General features: G+C 39.7%; 1 protein-coding gene across 2 annotated transcripts in view; it reads left to right on the top strand.

Moving 5' to 3' along the window:
- Nucleotides 1-23,858, top strand: part of LOC140211072 (receptor-type tyrosine-protein phosphatase gamma-like) — a 677,613-nt gene that overhangs the window by 453,105 nt on the left and 200,650 nt on the right. Inside the window, exon 8 of one of the 2 annotated variants that reach the window (XM_072280497.1) lies at nt 4,757-4,937. The exons of the other annotated variant lie outside the window; for it this stretch is intronic. Coding sequence (XP_072136598.1) covers nt 4,757-4,937 — 181 coding nt within the window. The remainder of the gene's footprint in view (nt 1-4,756; nt 4,938-23,858) is intronic. 2 annotated transcript variants of the gene reach the window in all.

A 23,858-nucleotide genomic window follows, 5' to 3' on the forward strand; every position in this document is an offset into this window, starting at 1 on the left:
TTCTGAAGTTCACAATCAATTCTTTGGTCTTACTGATGTTGAGTGCAAGGTTATTGCTGTGACACCACTCAACCAGCTGATCTATCTCACTTCTGTATGCCCTCTCATCACCATCTGAAATTCTGCCAACAATAGTTACATTGGCAGCAAGTTCATAGATGGCATTGAGCTGTGCCTAGCCATGTTTGGAGAATGAGTAGAGCAATGGGTTAAGCACATATTCTTCAGGTGCACCAAGGTTGATTATAGCTAACTTCTCTCAAGGCTGTTGTTAGTGGCCCAGTGGTTCCAAACTTTGCATACCATTAGTATCATTGTTGTGTCACCTCTGGTAGCCTCCATGCTGCTGTGGAACTCCTGGAACAAGAAGAGAAACTTTGTCAACTTTCAACCAGATCTTGTAAATTCTATTCCTGCCAACCCTGTTCAAAGCCAATAAGTGTGACATAGACAGCTGCATGTTGTTCGCAGCTTCTTTTTCTTGCAATGATTATATTGTGAAAGACATGCCAATTGTGGAATATCCAACTGTAAATCAATACTGAGCTTGAAGTGAAGGATCATAAGGGCAAAAAATAGCTGTAATAGACTGATAAATCCACCAAATGCATATTGAAGTCACAGACCTCACTAAGAGAAGACTTTTGGAAACTGGACCACCATACTGTAGATTAAATAGTCATCATTTCTGTGATTCTAGAAGACGTGATAATTAACCAAGGATGTAAGTGTTAGATTTATGGTCATTAAGCATGTCATCATTGCTTGTCCCCCTTTGGTATAAATCAATGAGAGCATCATGTAGTTGGATTGAACTGGAATCTTTTTTAAACTGTTTTTTTGACAGGTAAGTCATCCATTTAAAATGAGCAGTTGACAGCTTCATACAACAGCAAAATTAATTCCCAGCTACAATAAATCATCAAGAAAAGAAACAAATTTGTTGTTCATTGTGATTCCATAGTCCAGTGGTCCCTAGTCACCGGGCTGCAAGGAAACGATATGAGTCAGCTGCACCTTTCCTCATTCCCTGTCGCGCACCATTGAACTTTAACACCCCCCCCCCCCGCTTGGTTGGTTCACAAGAATATTATCAATATTAAACAGGTCCACGTGCAAAATATGCTGGGGACACCTGCCATAGTCTGTTTGGGTAATGGCTGTGAGTATTGAGGAACAACAGTGTGGCCTTGATTAAAATGGCCAACATTTGTAAGCTGATGGTCTCAAATAACTGCTGCGTTCACCTGCAAATACACGCACAGAGATGATGGTTAATTGTCTCAGCTACAGGATTTTTCTGCATGATTTTCTCAAGGTGTCATTCTCTGCCCAAACATTTTTAGTTGCCTTATCATTGACCTCCATTTCATTGAAAGGTCAGAGATGGCCTTATCATTGAGCTCCATTTCATTGAAAGGTCAGAGATGGCCTTATCATTGACCTCCATTTCATTGAAAGGTCAGAGATGGGGATATTACTGATGATTGCACAGTGTTCAATTCCATTCGGAGCTCTTTGAATAATGGAACAGTCAGTGTCTGTATGCAGTAAGATTTCAACAACATTCATGCACAGATTAATAAATGACCTGTACTCTTTTCGTGATGTTCAATAGCATTACCAGTGCTAAGTCCCCCATGGTGAAACCTTAAATTTAATGCTGATCAAAAATTTAACTGTATCAGCAAAGTACAGAACATGGCTATGAAAGTATGTCAAAGGGGTGCTGGCACAAACAACTGATTAATTGATCTCAGAAGTTTTTCGACCTTATAAAGTCCAGTTCAGGAGCATTACCTGAATTACTGAAGCATCCAAGACCATTAAAGATTGGCACCCAGACCATCACACCACTACCTATAGTGCAGTTTGTACCATCTACAAAATGTATTACAGCAACTCACCAAAACTGTTGAAGCATTCAAGTCTGCAATCTTTACAATCAACATGTACAAAGACCAAAGTCACTTGGGAACATCAACTACTCCAGAATTATGTTAGATGGTACACTATCCTAACTTGGACATAGCACTGATGGAAACAATGTATTTCTAAATCTTAGAATTCATTCAGAGAATACCTTCAACACAAGAGTTATAATGGCTCAAGAAGGCAATTTACCAACAATTCTCTGGAGTAATTAATGGCACAGAACTGAATCTGGCCAGACCACATCCTCTGAAATACTTAAACTCATTTCAATAAAATGACAAACTATTTTTGCTTCCCAAATTACTGTCAGTCATCTTATTTATCTATTAAAATATTAAACTGTTATAGGATATAATTGTATCATTTTTAATGCATGCATTTCTAAATGACAATAAACGAGGACTGAGTGTCCTCATAATCTAAAAAAAAAATCAAGTGTGCAACTTAAAATGTTGATAGAATTATATCTTATCCTGCTTCACCCAACACCTGGGTGGGTGTAGTTAAATTAAAGCAGAACTCCCATCTCAGTCAGAAGGTGCAGGGTGGAAACATTACTTTAAAAAAGTCATGGGTAATGGAAACTGCAGGTTTAGCTCTGAATTCCTGATGGACACTCAGGGGATGCAAGCCGTCTGTCAGTACCTCAACTTTCTGTCTTAAATCTACCACTATTTTATATATGAAAACATGTATCATTGAATATCTGATATACATATAATATGTAATATAGGTCCTCCTCATGTTAAGTATACCAAACTTAAAAACAGCCCATCCGTACAAATGAATGGAGATTGCTAGGATGGATGGAGGTGAATTTTCCTGTTGTGGAACTGCAGGCGTTTTCTCCAGGATGGAAGTGGGGCATTCTCACATGCCTTTTCTCCCAATCCCGATCCCTCACCTATAACATGCAGGGGCTGGGTCTAGCTGAGTAGAACTAGGTATGCTGACTCACTCACTCACACAGTGAGTCAGTGATGCTGTCTAGCGCTCCCCTTCCTGCACCTGCTTGCTGTCCCATCATAGCTGTTTTTGTGAGCCTTTCCCACACACTTTTTGTTCATTTCTGACTCACAAACAGTTTGGATTTACACAGTTTTCAGGAACAGAACTCTTTTCTAACCTCAGGGGGTTGTAATTCTGAATTATGAACTGTAAATTTCAAACTGATTATTTAAATATCTTTTTCTGTGTAGTACTCTATCTTGGGTACATCTAAAAGAAATTACTTTTGAATCTGCATTGTATTTTTTAAAAATCCCCTTATATTTCACAAATACAGCAAATAAACCTTCAAGTTATCTCAGTATTTTGAAGACGGAAGTGTTATTTTTGCAATGCTAATACAGTGTCTTGAAAAAGTATTCCGCCCCTAACCCTTTGTTCACATAAATAATATTACAACCAGGGACTTGATCAGTTTAACTGAGAATTTTTATTTGTGCTCCTTTTTTCACCGTAGAGCCTCAAAAACAGGGAAAGTTGTAAAACATTAGAAAAACATTAAAATTATGCCATGTGTACTGCTCAAAAAAGTATATCCTTGCCCATAAAGACTTTGCAAAGCATTACATAGAAAATACTGTAAAGTTGTGGAAGAAGATCATGTGGTCAGATGAGACAAGCATGTAACTTTTTAGCCTCAACACTAAGTGGTATGTGTGGCATAAATTTAAAGGTGTGCATCAGCCTGGTAACACCAACCCCATTGTAAAATATGGCAGAGGTAGCATCATGCAATGGGAATACTACCCTCTGCCAGAAAACTTAAACTGGGAGGAAGTCATCTTTCAGCAGGACAATGACCCAAAGCACACTGCCAGAGCAACCATGTTGTGGTTTCAAATGAAGAAAATTGATTTTCTTGAATGGCCCAGTCAGAGTCCTGACCTTAACACAATCGAACATCTCTGGGAAGACCTCAAGTCTGCTGCTCACTGCCTCTCCCCAACTAACCTAGCACAGCTTAAACATTTTGCAAGGAGGAATGGGCAAATCTTGCTCCATCACATTGTGCAAAGCTAGTAGAGACTTACTCAAAAGTCTACTGGCTGTAATAGCTACGAGAGGTGCTTCAACTAAGTACTGAGCAAAGGGAAATTAATACTTTTGAACTGCTGACATTTCAGTTTTTAATTTTTTAGCTTTTCATGCTTTACAATTTCCCCTGTTTTTTGGGCTGTGTTGTGTGGGGGAAAAAGGAGCATGTGATTCATAAATAAAAATTCTCAGTTAAATTGATCAAAATCTCTGCTTGTAATACTCATTTATGGGAACAAAGGGTTGGGGCCTGAATACATTTTCAAGGAATTGTATATCTTTGCTTAAGGGTAGCTAAAATGCATTGGTCCCACAAATAACATTCTGTGATACACTCTGAAACCTGATATTACTTGTAATGCATATTGTTTCCTTGGTAACAAATCAATAATTTTAACAAAAAGGGCAATACACTACATGCTATGAATTGATGTGTGCTTCTCAACAATTATCTTTCGACTGGTTTGTATGCATATTCTGTAAAATTAAATAATGATGCTCAGATTTTTAAATTAAAATTCTTGAATTTGACAGAACAATGTTATGCTTGAAATGACAGCATCTACTGTTCGATTCAGGTTTAATCTTTCCACACAGCATGGCAAGTAAGAGTTGGATAAGATTGTTTGGCTTTATTTCTGTGGGGAGCTCAGCTTCCTCTATAACCTATCATTATTGGCATCATGACTTCCTGGAATTTTACATCCTACTTATTTCATTATGAATGATTTATTCACTGACAAGTATTAATTTCTTCCCATTTGATTGTTCTGTACAGCTGGAGGCCTTTTATACCATATTTACAACTGAACAGCAAGATCACGTCAAATCGTTAGAATACTTGAGGAACAACTTCCGCCCACAACAGAATCTGAATAATAGAGTGGTCTACAAGTCAGTAGTCAAAGGCTCCTGGAGCCAAGTAACTGAGAACCCTGGGATCCTACATATCACTGAAGGTAATTTTGTTTTCTTTTAAAGGTTTTAAATCAAATCACTGCACTAAAATATTGGAGGATAGGATGTGCTTTCAGAATCTTAAGACAAGTTAGAATGCAGTCTTGTAGAACCACACACAAATTTATCTGAATTGGCTTTGAAAAGGAATTTACTCCAAGAGGGAGTACAAATTTTTATTACATTTTCTGAATTTTTATGTCGGTCTCTTTGAAGTTAATGAATTGAAGATGGAGTATGATCTACTTAGTTTCAGATCATGGAAATCAGCATACCTAAAATTCCTTGCCGTCAAAGTCTGTTGAAAATATTGGTGAAAGTTTGGGTGTGTTATTAAACTAGTGGAACAACACTACATTGTACCTTGATGTCTGTGACAAAAATAACCAGTTTGCCATTAAGTAAAAGCTAATAACTATTTATTAAACTTGAAAAGAGAAGAAAAACCAAAAATTTCTGGCAAAGCAATGAAGCAAATTTGCAGTTAACATTTTATAATGCACTTCTCCACAGGAGATTAAAAATAAGGAAATGCTATTTGGTTGACTTGAAAATGGGTTATATTCCATTTTATTTTATAACAATTGATTTTATGAATTTTAATATAATTTATGGCATGGTCCGCAATTTTATGCAAGCAACAATATGTTCAGGAGTCGGTTTCAATTTTCAGAAGCAATAAGCACATTTTGATTCTTTTCCTTTGTCTACATAGTAATTTCTTCTTGTGAGGGAGCAATCCTGGTTGGACGTTCTTATTAACCATCGGATCATAGAGAGTCCATGCCAGCCATCAGCCTCCCAGTTAAATTAATCCTACATTAATCCTTTTTTTATTGCTGAAGTGCCTGCACAGTGGTAGTGATCCCATGGAACACAAAGCTCAAGATGACAGCACTTGTTCTCCTATCCTGCCATTCTGCCAGTTCCCGTTTTTTCTCATCAAGCAGCTGTGGCAAACTTTTGCAGCCTATGCCTCTTTTATGCCCTCAGATCAGGATTGATGGAATTAACTATTAAGAGCACCTTAGCAGCCAGTCCAATGTGAATGTGGCCCTTACCTTGGTCTGAGGATGGATTTGAGGCTGCTATAGGATCAGATTTCACAGCAGATTGAAGTGCAGATGCTCCTGAATGAAGTTAAGGTAGGGAAATTAATCTCTTAAAAGCTGCTGGATTTATCTTCCACCAAGAGGCCTTTTGCCACTCATCTCTTTCCAGGAGATTCCCTGCTGTGTGTCGTCTCTTTGTCTCAGTCTTACTGAGTTTAAAGAGAAATGCCGATGTCCGTCCATGAATGATTTGTGCTGTTGTCATTTAGTCATCAGAAAATCCTTCAGCACTTGCTACATCATTCTTTGCACTCTCAAAGCTCCTGTTTTTCAATATGTGCCAACTCAAGAAATGGCCAAACATTTGTAGAATCATGTAATAGCCAATAGATTTCATAAAACAAGTAACAAACGATCTCTTTTTCAGCAACACACAATCTATTTGAGTGACTCTGCAGGTCCAACAGCAGTGATGAAAGAAAATAAACTGTCAAACTTTTAGGCCAAAACCCTGCATCAGGACTGAGAGTGAAGAGGCAAGTTGGCCAGCATAGAGAGAAAGAATGGTGTGAAAAGACTCTGAGGCAATTGCTAAAGTGAGGAGAGGTATATAATGACAGGCCAGTATTGAAAGGTAATGGAAGTGAGTAGGGATGGAGTTGGGAGGTTAAGGCAAGTGAATGATAAGTTGGAAGCAAAGAGCAAGAGGTAAGTGACAGGGTGGGCTGGGGGAAGGGAGAGTGAAAATGAGAGACAGCTGCTTGAGGGAGATAAGCACAAACATCAGTACTAGATACTGATAACTAAAGGAGGTGCAATGAGAACCATTAAAGGAGAAGAAAAAGGTAAATCAACACTCACAACACGCTGGAGGACTGACGAAGGGTTCTGGCCCTAAACGTCGGTCAATCTTTTCCACAAATGCTGCTCGACCTGCTGAGTTCCTCCAGCGTGTTGTGAGTGTTGCTTTGACCCCAGCATCTGCAGATTATTTTGTGTTTAAAAGGTAAATCAGACAGGAGATTGGTAGTGGTGTGGGCAGAAGGAGAAACCTGTGAGAAATTGGTGGATGGAGGAGGGGAAGGGACAAAGCTGAGTGAAGGGGTAATTGGAAAGGAGAGGTAAAAATGAGAGGCTTGGAGGGTCAGACGGAGAATGAGGTCAAGAGAGAACAAGGAGGTGGGGAGAGGTTACTTAAAATAGGTAACCTCAATATTCATGCCATCGAGATAGACTACTCAAGCAGAACATAAGGTTTTGCTCCTTCATTTTGCAAAGTGCTTCGTCCTAGCAGTGGAGAAGTTCAAGGTTAGTGTGGGAATGGGGAAGGAAGTTGAAATTATCTGCAACTTGATGCCTGGGATGACCGGTACAAACTGAGCATAGATGTTCTGCAAAACGATTGCAGAGTCTGCGCTTGGTCTTGCTGATGTAGTGGAGGCCACATCGGAGTGCGAGAGGGAGTAGATAAAGTTGAAGCCCTTTTTCAGTTCCAGTGTAGGGTCTCACCCAAAAAATGTCAACCATCATTTCCCTCTACACATGCTGCTTGACCCACTCAGTTCTAACAGTTCTTCAGATTTTTTTTTGCTGCAGATTCTAACATCTGCAGTTATGTTTCCATCCCTTTTTATGGTTTAAGTTAGATGGAAGGTTTTTCAAGCTGCTTAATGGATTTTCAAACTAGAATGCTAAGCAGGTTATGAGCTGGAATATTAAGTAATCTGACAACATGGCATCAAATTTGTGCTGAACACTGAGGTCACAGTTTGTCTGGTCTTCTCTGTATATATCAAGTGAGTCTGCATTGCATTTATGCTCATCAAAGTGGTTTTTTGTATGGTTTACTTCACAACTGTGCATTTGCACAGACCGGAAATCTATGGGCAATCTAACAGAAACTGGTCAGAATTCTTCTATGGTGATTAATCTCAAGTTGAAAATTTGAAATTTAAACTACTTTACTAGGTCATCCAAGGTTACATTAAACATGGTCTTCAGCCTTCTGCATAAGCCTATGATCAATGAGTTGAGATAGTAATTGGTTTAGCAAATTGCAGGCCTGGTGAAAATAACTCCAGCAAAAAGTTAGATGAAATCAATGCTGTTTTACATATTTGTATTGACACTTGTTCCAAGCTCAAAGTCCCATTCATTTATGGTTGTGGAAACCAGGTATCATACAAGAGAAAGAATATAGAAAACAGAAATCTCCATTTTAAAATTGCTTTGTTACAATTATTACATAATTCAGAAATAGGCCATTCAGCCCAGTTACTCAAAGCTAGTGCCCATCTTCCACTTAGCCGCACCTCATTCTTACTCACCCATGAGTAGCATAACTTTGTATTCCATTCTCCCTTAAATCTATCTGTTCCTTAAGTGGTGTAATACAATTCACCACATATGTCAAATGTTCCCTGCACTGTCTTAGCTTCATGGCTTCTAACTTTGCTCTTTCCTTTCAAATGGAAACTTATAGGGAAAGTAGTTCTAGCCTGATCTGTCTTAATCTATTTCCACATAGACTTTTGTCTTAAACCTTGCTCCTTCCCCCAACACCCCCTCCATTTTGAAGAACAAAAGCATGCAGTTCGCAGTTCACCCGGTACTGCGGAAAGAGTCACTTACCCAAAATATTAACTGGGCTCACTTTCCACAGATGTTGTTTAGCTAGCTGAGCTTTTACAGCATTTATGTTTTTGTTTCATTTTTTGATTGTGTTCCCTATAAGCAGTTCCGCTAATCTGAATGTGCTAAGAATAAAACTGAACAAAGGTGGCAAACACTAATTTTACCCCAGCATTCATTGAGCAACTTTCTGATGTGTATTTAATATTCCAGTAATATGTGAGAATTATTGTAAATATATTGTTTGATTAAGCATTCTTTATTGTTTAAATAATACATTGTGGGTTATATGTAAAAGTATGTAAATAGCATACATCATCACGCCGCCATGTGCAATGTGCGTGCCTCACTTAAGTAAAAATGAGTATGTACGAATTATCTCCTGCTCCCTGTTTTTCTTTTAATTAGTTCAATATTTTTGAGTTACATACATAACAGTGGTGATGAGGTATTTTTAAAACAAATCCAACTATACCTATTGAAGTGCAGCAAAAAACAATTGAGTTAAAAGAAGTGCAGCACTTTTTTTCCTTCGGGGCAGCACATTTTCTTTGCAAAAGGAAAGATGATCAAGTAAAAAAAAGAGCAGAAAATGGAAGAATTCATTGATTCATAAACAGTACCGAGTGATAATAATTATCAATTAAAAAGGAGCTGAAATGGCTGGCTACATTGGAAATATACATCCATTTGATTGCTCAGCAGATAACTGGCTCATGTATACTGAGCTAGTTGATCAATATTTTGAAGCAAATGAAATAGCTAATGAGTCAGTTTTACTGAGGTTTAAAGGCACACAGTTTGCTTGGAAATGTAACTGCTCCAAACAAACCAGCCTAACTGAGCTTTGCTGATATCATGAAAGTAATACAAGAACACTTGGACCCAAAATCATTGTTCATTGCAAAATGGTTTAGGTTTCCTAAGCAGAATCAAAAAGAAGGGGAGATCATTTCAGTGTACATGGCTGAACTGAAAAGATTGTCTGAGCATTGTCAGATCATTGGTGGACTTCATTACGCACCAAGAGATCATTTAGTTGTAGAATCTTACAAGAAAGGATTTAAAAATGGCTCATAACTGATGCAGAACTTACACTTAAAGAGCAGTTGAAATTATTGTATCAATGGAAACTGCAGACAGAGATGCAATTGAGTTGCAGTCAGCAATGAAAGTGAACATGAGCAGTGCCTGAACAGAAACTGGCATAGCTGAACAAATTGTGTTACTTGAATGAAGTGTGTTTATATAACCTCCTGACCTCTTGCAATGAACTGCTTTCCAAACTCTTCCACTGAGGTTTCCAGCATTACTTGTCTCATGTCTATGTTTGTTTACAAAATTAAATTAAATTCCTTATTTCGTAATCTTCACATATACACAAAAGCATACAAAAATATTAATTCCAGCCAATGTCACTACGATAAATAAAGCCAAAAAATGTCGACCTTTAGTTGCTTAACTGATGCAAAATCAAAGACTGGAACTTATGCCTATTGCAAAGGATTTTAAACAGTGGTCTTAAAGGATAACCTTTCCACATAAATACTTTCTGCAAATGTACCTCATTTAATGGCATAATGTGTCATATGCTCCTGGACCTTGTGTGCTAGTTTGTAATGTTTAATGCAAGGAATGAATACCGTATAATTTCGCTTTACTTTGTAGAAACTACAATCAGACTTGGGGTTTATATTTTAATTGCTTGCCTTTTGCGAGAAATATAAAATTAATTTGAATGTAGCAAGCCCTATTATTGTGTACGGTGCCAACAGCTGCTGAATTCATTATTCTATGCGCCACTGGTGACGCAGAATTGAAAAAGATAACATGATTTAAAAAGAACATTGAAAGTCATCATTATAGATTCAGTTTCCTCCACAGCTTGCTGTGATAATAGATCGAATAAACTCTTCTGGGATTTCACATGTTTGACCAATTGAATTTCCACTTTATCACTTAATTGAATTGTGTCTGTTAACTATTCTGGCTAAATAAGATTAGCGCAGTGACTTTAGTACAAAACTGATGGTTTTCAGAGCATGGAACTCAATATGACAGCATCAATAACAGTTAATGCTTGTTTATACAATTGTTGGATGACCTGATCATGGATCAGAAAAACTTTGAACTTCCTAAATAATTTCTTGAGTATAAATTCCACCATTCTCTGAATTCCTTTGCACATATGGGCTGTCCAGGCTTAGTGATATTCTTCACCAGTAATTCCCTGTCTGCACTTGGTATCAAACATTTCACAGAGAACAGCAGCAGAATGCAAACTTATTGCTGTTTTCCATAATTCAGAATTGAGAATTTGCCTGCTGATTCTGGTATTTGAACATGTACTTAAATGGATTGTGGCAGTGTTCTTGGTTAACTGTAAATTAAATTACTTCTTTTTGATTATTTGAAAATTTGCTTATTTTTAAGTTATTATATTTAATAATATGTAAGTGTAAGTATTTAAGTGTTTTTAAAGTTACCACATTTTAGGGTATTTACAACTCATTGATTTTTAATAGTTCTTGTGAAGTTTTTGAGAACTTGCCATTCAGAAGCATTTAATATCCATGACCTACAGAGCATACAGTCAGTAAAACAGTCAACATTTATTTTCTGCTATTTCTACAAGAAAGCATTATATCATGCATATTCTTGCCGATGCATAGGACCATGCTGTTTTCAATTGGGATAGCTTTGACCAGCATGTTTCACTGTTAGTAAACTATATACCACAAAATCAGCAGCAAGTCATTCACTACTAATAGAAAGTCTTTGGCCATTGAGTATTGGTTCATACTTATGATAAACCCTAGATAAACTGGGTTTTGAAGTCAAATGAGAATCTTTACCTTCTCAAGTGCAATGATCTTTGAAGACAAATCCTTTGTACTTTGTAGATCTTAGTAAATTTTTAACCAATCAACATCTCTGCATGTTGAATATACTAAAGTTACTCTAGGAAGCTTTTGCTTTCCACTCTTTCTGTGTAAAAGTATTATCAAGCTGACACTATGGGAATTTGCATGTATATATTTATAATGGGATTAAATTAGGAGCTTAATATGTAAAAAAAAATCTAATCCTCTTCATTAGAAATTACAAATGATATAAACCCCACTGATGACATCAGATAAGATGGCATAAACTAGCTATTGATTCAAATTATGAGGTGATTAAAGGAACTCTTTCTCATTGCATACTCTGGGATCAAAAACAAGGTACCTAGTAACTTCAAAGCATTTGTTGTTTTACTGAGATTAATTAACGTCAAGGAATACAAGAGAATTTGATTACATTGTGGTGCCATGACTCTCTCAGAAGCAAAACTAGCCTCTCTATCAGTGACTCTGATTCCCAAAAGAGTTGTTCAGTGGATTCAGTCTTTAGTCTGAATATTCTTCTGTTCTGGTGTCAGTCATTACTTATTACAGGCAATCTCAGCATCAACTGGGAAAGATTTTGGTTTACATCCCACTTGAGGGTTTTGAGCGCTTCATCTAAAATGCAAAAGAGACGGAATCCTACAATATCAAGGCTGCTATCTTTCAGAGCATACTAAACCAACACATCAAATGCATGTAAAGCACCTTCTATTTATTTTTGAAGAAAAACAGGCGAGTTGTCGGTGAATGTACCCTTTAATCAGTATAACCAAAAGTTAGCTTGTCATTTATTTTATACCTACTTGAAGGGACCTTTGCTATAATTTGTCTGTGTATTGTCACTGTTTTATCTTCATATTTTTCACCTAACAAATGAAGTTAATAGAGGGATTCAATTGAGCAGTGAAGGCTTAGAATTGGAGAAAACTCATTGGAGTAATAATGAACCTAAAAATGTGATAAAGGGGTGATACCAATCTGTGGAGAATTTAGCTCTCTCTTTAGCTCTCTCGAAGGCTATTAGTTCCACTACTTCTAGAGATTACTTCATTTATACTCTGCAGTTGCTTATTCATAAATTTTTGATTTAGCACTTTTCAAAACTGGCAACTTAAAAACAAAGCAACACACATCAAAGTTGCTGGTGAACTCAGCAGGCCAGGCAGCATCTCTAGGAAGAGGTACAGTCGACGTTTCAGGCCGAGACCCTTCGTCAGGACTAACTGAAGGAAGAGTTAGTAAGAGATTTGAAAATTGGAGGGGGAGGGGGAGATCCAAAATGATAGGAGAAGACAGGGGGGGGGAGGGATGGAGCCAAGAGCTGGTCAGGTGATTGGCAAAGGGGATACGAGAGGATCATGGGACAGGAGGTCTGGGGAGAAAGACAAGGTGGGGGGGGGAACCCAGAGGATGGGCAAGGGGTATAGTCAGAGGGACAAGAGGGAGAAGAAGGACAGAGAGAGAAAGAATGTGTGTATAAAAATAAGTAACAGATGGGGTACGAGGGGGAGGTGGGGCATTAGCGGAAGTCAGAGAAGTTGATGTTCATGCCATCAGGTTGGAGGGTACCCAGACGGAATATAAGGTGTTGTTCCTCCAACCTGAGTGTGGCTTTATCTTTACAGTAGAGGAGGCAGTGGATAGACATGTCAGAATGGGAATACAGTAGAGGAGGCCTTATATTCCGTCTGGGTACGCTCCAACCTGATGGCATGAACATCGACTTCTCTAACTTCCACTAATGCCCCACCTCCCCCTCGTACCCCATCTGTTATTTATTTTTATACACACATTCTTTCTCTCACTCTCCTTTTTCTCCCTCTGTCCCTCTGACTATACCCCTTGCCCATCCTCTGAGTCCCCCCCCCGTCTTTCTCCCCAGACCTCCTGTCCCATGATCCTCTCGTATCCCCTTTGCCAATCACCTGTCCAGCTCTTGGCTCCATCCCGCCCCCTCCTGTCTTCTCCTATCATTTTGGATCTCCCCCTCCCCCTCCCCCTCCCACTTTCAAATCTCTTACTAACTCTTCCTTCAGCTAGTCCTGACGAAGGGTCTTGGCCTGAAACGTCGACTGTACCTCTTCCTAGAGATGCTGCCTGGCCTGCTGCGTTCACCAGCAACTTTGATGTGTGTTGCTTGAATTTCCAGCATCTGCAGAATTCCTGTTGTTTGCGAACTTAAAAACAAAACTCTTGCAATCAGTGTAAGACAAAAAGCACACATTTTAGGCTAACACACACAAAATGCTGGAGGAACTCAGCAGGTCGGGCAGCTTTTATGGGAGAATAAACAGTCGATGTTTTGGGCCAAGACCCTTTATCAGGACTCTTCCTAACCTACTGAGTTTTTCCAGCAGTTAGTGTGTGCTGCTCGATATTTCCAGCATCTGCAGAAGCTCCTGTGTTTATGTCTTTTAGATTTATCTGTTTGCAATGTGCATAATTTTGAGCCAAAATCAAGGGAGGAAGAAATGGGCACAGGCATACCATGTTCCAGGCATGGAATAGGCAAATCAAGGTCCAAATTTTGTACCAAATTCCACCACCTCCAATGAGATCCCACCACTAAGCACATCTTTCCCTCCCCACCTCTCTCCGCTTTCTGCAGGGATCGCTCCCTACGCAACTCCCTTGTCCATTCATTCCCCCCCATCCTTCCCCACTGATCTCCCTCCTGGCACTTATCCTTGTAAGCGGAACAAGTGCTACACATGCCCCTACACTTCCTCCCTTACCACCATTCAGTGCCACAAACAGTCCTTCCAGATGAGGCGGGTCTCGCCAATATATAGAAGGCCACATCGGGAGCACCGGACGCAGTATATCACCCCAGCCGACTCACAGGTGAAGTGTCACGCAGACTGGGAGACCGCTTTGCTGAACACCTACGCTCTGTCCGCCAGAGAAAGCAGGATCTCCCAGTGGCCACGCATTTTAATTCCACATCCCATTCCCATTCTGACATGTCTATCCACAGCCTCCTCTACTGTAAAGATGAAGCCACACTCGGGTTGGAGGAGCAACACCTTATATTCCGTCTGGGTAGCCTCCAACCTGATGCATGAACATCGACTTCTCTAACTTCTGCTAATGCCCCACCTCCCCCTCGTAGCCCATCCTCTGGGTCCGTTCCCCCCTTGTGTTTCTTCCCGGACCTCCTGTTCCATGATCCTCTCGTATCCCCTTTGCCAATCACCTGTCCAGCTCTTGGCTCCATCCCTCCCCTTCCTGTCTTCTCCTATCATTTTGGATCTCCCACTTGCCCTCCCACTTTCAAATCTCTTACTAACTCTTCCTTCAGTTAGTCCTGACGAAAGGTCTCGGTCTGAAACGTCGACTGTACCTCTTCCTAGAGATGCTGTCTGGCCTGCTGCGTTCACCAGCAACTTTGATGTGTGTTGCTTGAATTTCCAGCATCTGCAGAATTCCTGTTGTTGTCCAAGTTTTGTATTCAATTTTAATTCCAGAAATGCAGCTCATGAAATTGGAAAAATCAATAATATAATACAATACGGAAACATATCAATGAGAGACGCCAGCAACAATTGTTTAACTAACATAAGATATAGGAGCAGGGGTAGGCATCTGACCCGTCAAGCCTGCTCCGCCATTCAAAAAGACCATGGCTGATCTGGCCATGGACTCATCTCCACCTACCTGACTTTTCCCTATAACCCTTAATTCCCCTACTATGCAAAAATCTATCCAACCTTGTCTTAAGTATATCTACTGAGGTAGCCTCCACTGCTTCATTGGGCAGAGAATTCTACAGATTCACCACTCTCTGGGAAAAGCAGTTCTTCCTCACCGTCCTAAATCTACTCTCCCAAATCTTGAGGCTATGTTCTAGTCTCACCTACCAGTGGAAACAACTTTCCTGCCTCTATCTTATCTATTCCTTTCATAATTTTGTATGTAAATCCATATACAGTTTGGAAATGTAGAAACAACACACAGAAAATCCTGGAGGAACTCAACAGGCCAGGCAGCATCTATGGAAAAAAGTACAGTTGACAATTCAGGCCGAGACCCTTCAGTAGGACTGGAGAAAAAAAGATGAGTAGATTTAAAAGTTGTGGGGGGGGGGGGTGCGGGGGCGGGGAGAGAGAGAAACACAAGGTGATAGGTGAAACAATGAGGGGGAGGAATGAAGTAAAGAGCTGGGAAGTTGGTTGGTGAAAGAGATACAGGGCTGGAGAAAAGGGAATCTGATAGGAGAAGACAGAAGGCCAGGGAAGAAGGAAAAGGGCAGAGGAGCACCAGAGGGAGGTGACAGGCAGGTAAGGAGATAAGGTGAGAGAGGGAAAAGGGAATGGGGAATGGTGAACAGGGGGTGGGGTGGGTGGTCATTACCGGCAGTTCGAGAAATCAGTGTTCATGTCATCAGGTTGGAGGCTACCAGATGGAACATAAGGTGTTGTTACCGAGACTGGAAATGTAGAATTTGAGTCCTGAGAGCTTTTAAGTTGGAAGATGTGATGCTCTTTCTCAAGCTTACGTCAGGCTTTGTTGGGACAGTTTTTGATTGCGAAGACAGAGAAGTCAGACATAAGTGACATGGAAGATTAGAATAGCAGGCAACTGAAAGTGAGCTCATAGTTGCTCTTGTGAACTGAATTCAAATGTTTTGCAAAGCTGCTTCCTCACCTTCACCACCCTCTCAAAATCGGCACACAGCTGGTTGAGCCTTTCACTCTCCCTTGGGGTCTCCACTATGTAACATGTATTACCTTTGTTCTCTTCTGCACCCCCTCCCAACTTAATGGCAACTTAAAATTGGTTTGATTTCTAATTATCTGTAGCTGTCTTGAAGTGCAATCGAACTGAAATATTAATGTTTTTCTCCGCACATCTATATTACTAGTGAGAATGAGCAGCATTTTCTGTTTTCCTTCATGTGGATTTGAATCAAATAATCTCTTTTTTTTCCATTCTTGACATCCTGTAGAGTCAGGCAGCAAGCTGATTTTATTATATAAATCAATATCTTACACAGTTGCAGATTTCTGTGTGGAATTGACAGCAGCTGGAAAGAACATAGAAACACAAAGTTTGCTCGGATCTTTTGGATGAATGAAATTGAAACCAATGTCCTAAGGTTCTGCTCATAAAAAAAGATATTAAATGTAAATATTTGTATGTTGTGTATCAGTGGTGGCAACAAACCAACTTTCAAGATGCTGCCGCTTCCACATAGCATACCTCCCCCGCTCCACAGCAAGTACCTGAGGGCTACAGACTGCTCAATTTGTCATACTATATACTGATGAATTGTTTGTGGATGCTTGAATGGAAGTTTTGTGCACTTCTTTGACTGGCATGGAAAGGATTGCTGAATGATCAATTTGCTAGCCTGTTGTCTGTCTTGGTCCAAACCCAATTTTAACCACTGTGTACTTGCAGGGCAATCTGTCAAATCTCAATGGAGGAGTTTGAGACAATACTTACAACTCTGTGGAAACCCTCTTATTTATAGCAATTGTCTTTCCATTGATGTTTATCTCTGTCTCTCTTTTCTATATACACCTCTTCCTTGTTCTTTTTCTAGCGTGTTTACTTCTCCCTCGATCTTTTTATAATATGGCAAATAATGGAAGAGAGCTATCAAACATGATAAGTTGTGTTTATAAGCGTGGCTGTAAGGCAAGTGTGGCCGTAAATTGTTTCCTTCCCATTATGTCATACAATTGAAAGCTTCCTGCCTGCAGACCCAATGGATAGTATAACTCTTTGGTCAATATAATTCCTTTCCTACTAGTCTCTCTCTGCTATTATTGTTCCTCCCTTTTGCCACTTTAAACAATCCACTCAGCACTTTTGTTCTCACCTTCTCACAGCCTTGTTTTCAGTAATCCAGCCCTTAACTCCAACATGGTGTCCCACCACCAGCACCTGCCAGACCTTCTAGGATTAGTGGTAGGGGTGGGGGGAGGTTGTGGAGTGCAGCAGTAGTAGTTGAGTGGTGGGAAACAAGAGGATCCGATTACAAATTTCCTTGCTGCAAATGTCTACAAAGGTTAAGCAATCCCAGGCATTCTCCAAAGTATGAAGTGACACATTGAATTAGCTCTCACTGTTTTATGCACACACACATCTTAAATCTTTCTGAAGGCAAAACCAGCTGATGTGTGGTGCTTTGAAATGTGACTGGATATGTAAGCTTTCTTACACTTCACAGTAGCGATCCCTATCTTATCGTCACCCAGTAAGCATTAGTATTTCTATTCAGTCAAGGGGATGAATCACTTAAGCCTGCTGATTTATCATTTGGCTTGTGCAGTAGACATGAGAATATATTAGACCTAAACAGTGACAAGAATGACCCTGCATCAATTTCTATCAAAGGGTTTTGTTCCAAGTTTTTTTCAGTAACTGAAAAAATGTCCTTCAGTGATTTTAATTATCAGGAATGATTGCTCTATCTATAACAAATCCTATTGCAGAATAAGCCATGCATCTATTTTTAACTAAGGTCTAAAAATTCTTTAAAGAAGCACTTTACTTTCTGTTTGAATCCATTGACTTATATTTTTCATTCAATTTAGGTCTGACAAATTGATTAAAAGATATGTCTATCTGCAGATTTGCAGTAGCCTTTCACTAAATTTTCCATTCTCAGCTGGAGTGATGCATGCAATTGCAATCAGATCAGTAAATTATAATTGTTCAGAACCTAGTATTGCCATATTAATCACAATTTCACAGTAAGAATATTATTAATAAGTTTTTCGCTTGACTAAATTGGGCTTGAACTGCAAATAGAGAAATTTGGTTTAATTTGAAAAGAAATCTTTAGAGACTCAATTAATGACTCACATTTTAAGAAATGAATTTCTAAGTTTTGGCATACACATATGTTGCCACAATTAGATTTATAAATATTCCTTGATCAAAATTTTGTGTATCATATATATTTTACATTTCTTTTCATCTCTTAAGACAGCCCCTCTTTTTACTCTTTGCTTGTAGGTATCACTTGTCCTCCAGTAACTACTCAAATTGAACAGTATTCCTGCCTGAACTTGGCAAAGGGCTGCTCATCCATAACTGTCAAATTCAAATTCATTCAACTACAACACAACTGTTCAAATTTATCCTTAACAGAGGCCACACAGTGGTATGCCAAAGAGAGATGCTCATTTATAATTATTAAAGGAACTATCTCCTTCTTCCCCAGCAGATCAACTCACAGAACACAATCTGAGAAGGTCATCCATTCCTTTTGAGTGTATAATGGCTTTTGCGCTTTATTTGGTCAGTGTATTTAACCACTACGACACTGGAGAAATGGAGAAATAAACTTTTCAAAAACGACACAAGACAAAATAAAGCAGTCGAGTAAAAATGTGTATAACCAGCATGAAAAAAACAAATTTACACTATTTTGCGATGGAAGTTGAATTGAATTAACTTTATTTCTTACATGTTTCACATACATGAGGAGTAAAAATCTTTGTTATGTCTCTGTCTAAATGCAGTGTGCAATCAGAGTAACTTATAATAAACAGAACAATCAACGTAACATGGAAATACACTCAAATCAGCGGGAGTTAGTCAGTCAGATAGCCTAGTGGAAGAAGCTGTCCTGGAGCCTTTTGGTCCTGGCTTTTATGCTGCGGTACCGTTTCCTAGATGGTAGCAGCTGAAATAGATTGTGGTTGGGGTGACTCAGGTCCCCAATGATCTTTAAGGCCTTTTTTCACACCTGTCTTTTTAAATGTCTTGAATCATGGGAAGTTCACAAATACAGATGCACTGGGCTGTCTGCACCACTCTCTGCAGAATCCTGTGATTAAGGGAAGTACAGTTGCCATACCAGGCAGTGATGCAGCCAGTCAGGATGCTCTCAATTGTGCCCCTGTAGAAAGTTCTTAGGATTTGGGGGCCCACACCAAACTTTCTCAACCATCTGAGGTGAAAGAGGTGCTGTTGTGCCTTTTTCACCACACAGCTGGTGTGTATAGACCACGTAAGGTCTTTGGTGAAGTTGATGCCGAGGAGCTTAAAGCTGTTTACCCTTTCAACCCCAGATCCATTGATATCAATAGGGGTTAACCAGTTTCCATTTCTCCTGTAATCTACAACCAGCTCCTTTGTTTTTGCGACATTGAGGGAGAGGTTGTTTTCTTGACACAACTGTGTCATGAGAGATGACTTCTTTCCTGTAGACCGCCTCGTTATTGTTTGAGATTAGGCCAATCAATGTAGTGTCGTCGGCAAATTTATTTAGCAGATTAGAGCTGTGGGTGGCAACACAGTCATGGATTTTCAGGGGGTAAAGGAGGGGGCAGTACACAGCCCTGAGGTGCTCCTGTGTTGAGAGTCAGAGGGGTGCAGGTGAGGGAGCCCACTCCTACCACCTGCCGGCAGTCTGACAGGATGTCAAGGATCCAGCTTCACAAGGCAGGGCTAAGGTCTTTGTGCTTCCTGTCAAGCCTGGAGGGAATTATGGTTTTGAAACTGAACTGTAGTCCAAGAACATCATTCTCACGTAAGTACACTTCTTAATTATACTTAACTGAAATTGTACTTTAATTTTAATGAAGTTACTTTATTAACAGCTCCTGGGTTACCATGAGAGTAACCATGAGTTACCAGCAACCATGTGAGTCGTAGAAATTCATCCTTATAGAACTCACAAATCACTATTCAAAAATTTGAGATGCAGAATAATTTTTTTTCTTATGGAACTGATGTGGAAATAAATAAGCATAAAATACAAAACCACTGGAAATTTTGTGAATTTTTATATTTAGTCGTTCAAGAGGACTACTGGGATCAGTGAACTCAGTTGTAGGTGAATCCAGAGCATTAGGAAATCCCAGGATTGCTCGCTATTTTTACTATGCAACCCAAGCTGGACAAGGAGGTCAAATCTTACCATGGAACTTAGATAATAAGATTTCAATATAACATTGCGGCATCCGTTGGGGTGGTAATCACAGCAAGTCCCTGTTTTCTCATACCCATTCCAGTCCGAGAACGTGTGAACAGATGTCTCAGAGTGCAGCACTACCTTGCTTCTCAATTCTGAGTCATTTTCTCTGACACATTGCATTATAGAAAGCTGCGGTCACCATGTTCAATTTCTTGGCCTTCACTCCACTAGGTCACGATCCTTTAAAGCATTGTCCACCTGAACTTTATACACTACCTTTCTCCCATGAACCCAGATTCTCAGTTCCAATCCCTTTCAATGATATCCTCAGTTCTTAAACTCTTTCCAAATCCATGAGCGTTGTACAGAAGAGAAATCGCCTTGTGGATAAATAGAATTGCAGCATTGCACCCTGCGATGTCTATGCATGTGTCCTCAGACTAGAAGAGTGTGGCAGAGGAGTGACTTGGCTCTGACTACCAACCCAGTTGACCCAGTGATGAAGTATTGCCCCACAGTATTGAGTGATTAAAGCGGAAATTGACAAAGTTTTTTGTTTCTTTCGCATGAGCCTCCTCCATCCCCGAATCTAATGTTTACCTTAGCTGTTAAAATAACAGCAGTGAATCGCTTTGTCAACACTGGTTAAAATAGCTTAACATAAGAGAAAAACATAATATAGCATTGCATCTCCACTTACAATGAGAGATTCAGAGGAGAAAGGGGTTTGCATTGCTGAAAATTGCATATGGATGGCTTTCTAGACTCACAACCCTTTTGCAATGTGGAGGTCTACTGAATTTTCAAATTTAGAAAAGGTAAATGGGCTGTTTGCTATTTTATTCAACTTAGTAGCATAGTTGTTATTTTGCAGTATTTGACTAGAACCTAGACTGGGAGATGAAATCTCAGTATGCGACTTCGGGATTTTAAATTCAGTCATTAAATAAATGTGGAAAGAAACTAGGATCAGATGGATTTTTAGATATAACTACTGGATTTTTCTAAAAATCCATCTGGTTAAATAGCATGCTTTTATAAAGGAAATCTGTTGTCCTCACTAGGTATGAAACATAAGGTACCTCTGCACACATGGTGTGTGTTTGATTCTTAAGTGGCTTCTGAAATAAGTTGGTAGTTCACTTAACTTTACTCAAAAACAACAGCAAAATGGTGAAACAGTGCCATAGCTGACGGTGTTGCTATCTCACATCTCCAGTGACCTGTGGTGTTGGCTGTGGAGTCCGCACATTTTCCCTGTAGTCACCTTGGCTTTCCCATAGCCCTGGTGTTCTCCCATGTACTATATATAGGCTAGTTACAGTAAATTATTCCTGGTACAGGAGGGTGAGAGAAGAATCAGGATGGACTGAACTGACCAAATGGTCTCACTGTACACCATGAAAAATATGACATTGGGCATGAGCTAATTGAAAAACAAACTGACATGTCCTGGGCCCAGGACATAGAAAGTACTGCAGCACCTCTACTTTCTTAGGAGTTTGGGAAGATTTTAGCATGACATCAAAAACTTTGTCAATGTGTGGTGGAGAGTATATTGCGTGGTTGCATCACGGCCTGGTATGGAAACACCATGGGCTTGAATGAAAAATCCTACAAAGATTAATGGATATGGCCCAGTCCATCACAGGTAAATCTCTCTCCACCATTGAGCGCACTTATATGGAATTTTGTCGCAGGAAACCAGCATCCATCATCAAGGACGACACCACCTGGGCCATGCTCTCTTCTCACTGCTGTCATCAGGAAGAAGGTACAGGAGTCTCAGGATCCACACCTCCAAGTTCAAGAACAGTTATTACACCTCAACCATCAGGCTCTTAAACCAGAGGGGGTAACTTCAGTCAGCATCATCTGCCCCATTACGGAACTGTTTCCAAAATGTATGGACTCACTTTCAAGGACTCTCATCTAATGTTCTTGATATTTATTGTTCTTTTTTTCTCTTTTGCATTTGCTCAGTTTATTGTCTTTTGCACATTGATTGTCTGTGCTGATGAGTGCAGTCTTTTATTGATTCTGTTGTGTTTCTTAGATCATACTGTGTATGCCCACAAGAAAACAAATTTCAGGGCAGTACATGTGACATATATGTACTTTGATAATAAATTTGCTTTGAATTAGCAGTGATGAGGATTTGTGCCCAGTGTCTACACAAGCTCTTCATGTGCAGTTTCTGGCTTACAGCCAACACGTATAAAAAATTGCCAAAGTATGACAACTCCAATTTGGCCAATGCCAGTCCCGTCAGACCAGTTTCCATCAGCAAAGAGATCTAGGGTTACCTTTGAAGTATGGACAGCATTATTTCAAAATAAATAGAGTTATAGAACATACAGTAATAGCAGAGAAACGGTCCCTTCAACCCATCTAGTCAATGCTGAACCATTAATCTGCCTAATCCCATTGATCTGCAACAGACTATAGTTCTCTATTTTCCTCCTATCCACGTACCTATCCAAAATCCAAATTTTCAACATAACATTGCAGGTCCTATACTCATTACATTGATTTATGAAGGCCAATTTATCGAAAGCTTTCTTTATGACCCTATCAACCTGTGACACCACTTTCAAGGAACTATGGATCTGTATAATGAGATCCCTCTGTTTTATCACACTCCTCAGTCTCCCACCGCTCACCATGTTAAGATCTACCATGACTGGTCCTCCCAAAGTGTAGTGTATCACGCTTGTCTGCAATAAATTCATCTGTCATTTTTCAGCCCATTTTTCCAGCTGGTCCAGATCCCACTGCAAGTTTTGTTAGTCTTTCTCATTGTCCACTGCACCCACAATCTTGAAGTCACCTGCAAATTTGCTGATCCAATTTACCACATTATCATCCAGATCATTGATGGACAACAATAGACACAGCACTGATCCCTGCGGCACGTCACTAGTCACAGGCCTCCTGACAGAGAAACAACCATCTACTATTATGCTCTGGCTTCTCCTGTGATCCAAATTACTATCTTATCTCGAATGCTATGCGACTGTACCTTTTCGACCAACCTCCCATGTGGGATCTTGTCAAAGCCCTAGCTAATGTCCATATAGCCGACATCCACTGCTTTATCTTCATCAACTTTCCTGGTAACTGCCTCAAGAAACTCTATAAGATTGGTTAGACGTGACCTACCACTCACAAAGCCATGTTGACTATCCCTAATCAGTTCCTGTCAAGCCAAATATTTACATTTCTGGTCCTTTAAAATACCTTCACAATAACTTGCCCACTTCTGATGTCAGACTCACTAGCTTATCATTTCCTGTCTTATTCTTAGAGCTTTTCTTGAACAGCTGAGCAACATTACCTATTCTCCACCCTTCCAGCATGTCACCCATGGCGAAGGGAGTTTTAAGTATCTCTGTCAGGCCCTTGCAATTGCCTCCTACAAGACTCCAGGGAACACTTTGTCAGGCCCCGGGAATTTATGTAGTAGTAGTAGTA

Source organism: Mobula birostris, chromosome 16, assembly GCF_030028105.1.
Source record: "Mobula birostris isolate sMobBir1 chromosome 16, sMobBir1.hap1, whole genome shotgun sequence".
NCBI lineage: Eukaryota > Metazoa > Chordata > Chondrichthyes > Myliobatiformes > Myliobatidae > Mobula > Mobula birostris.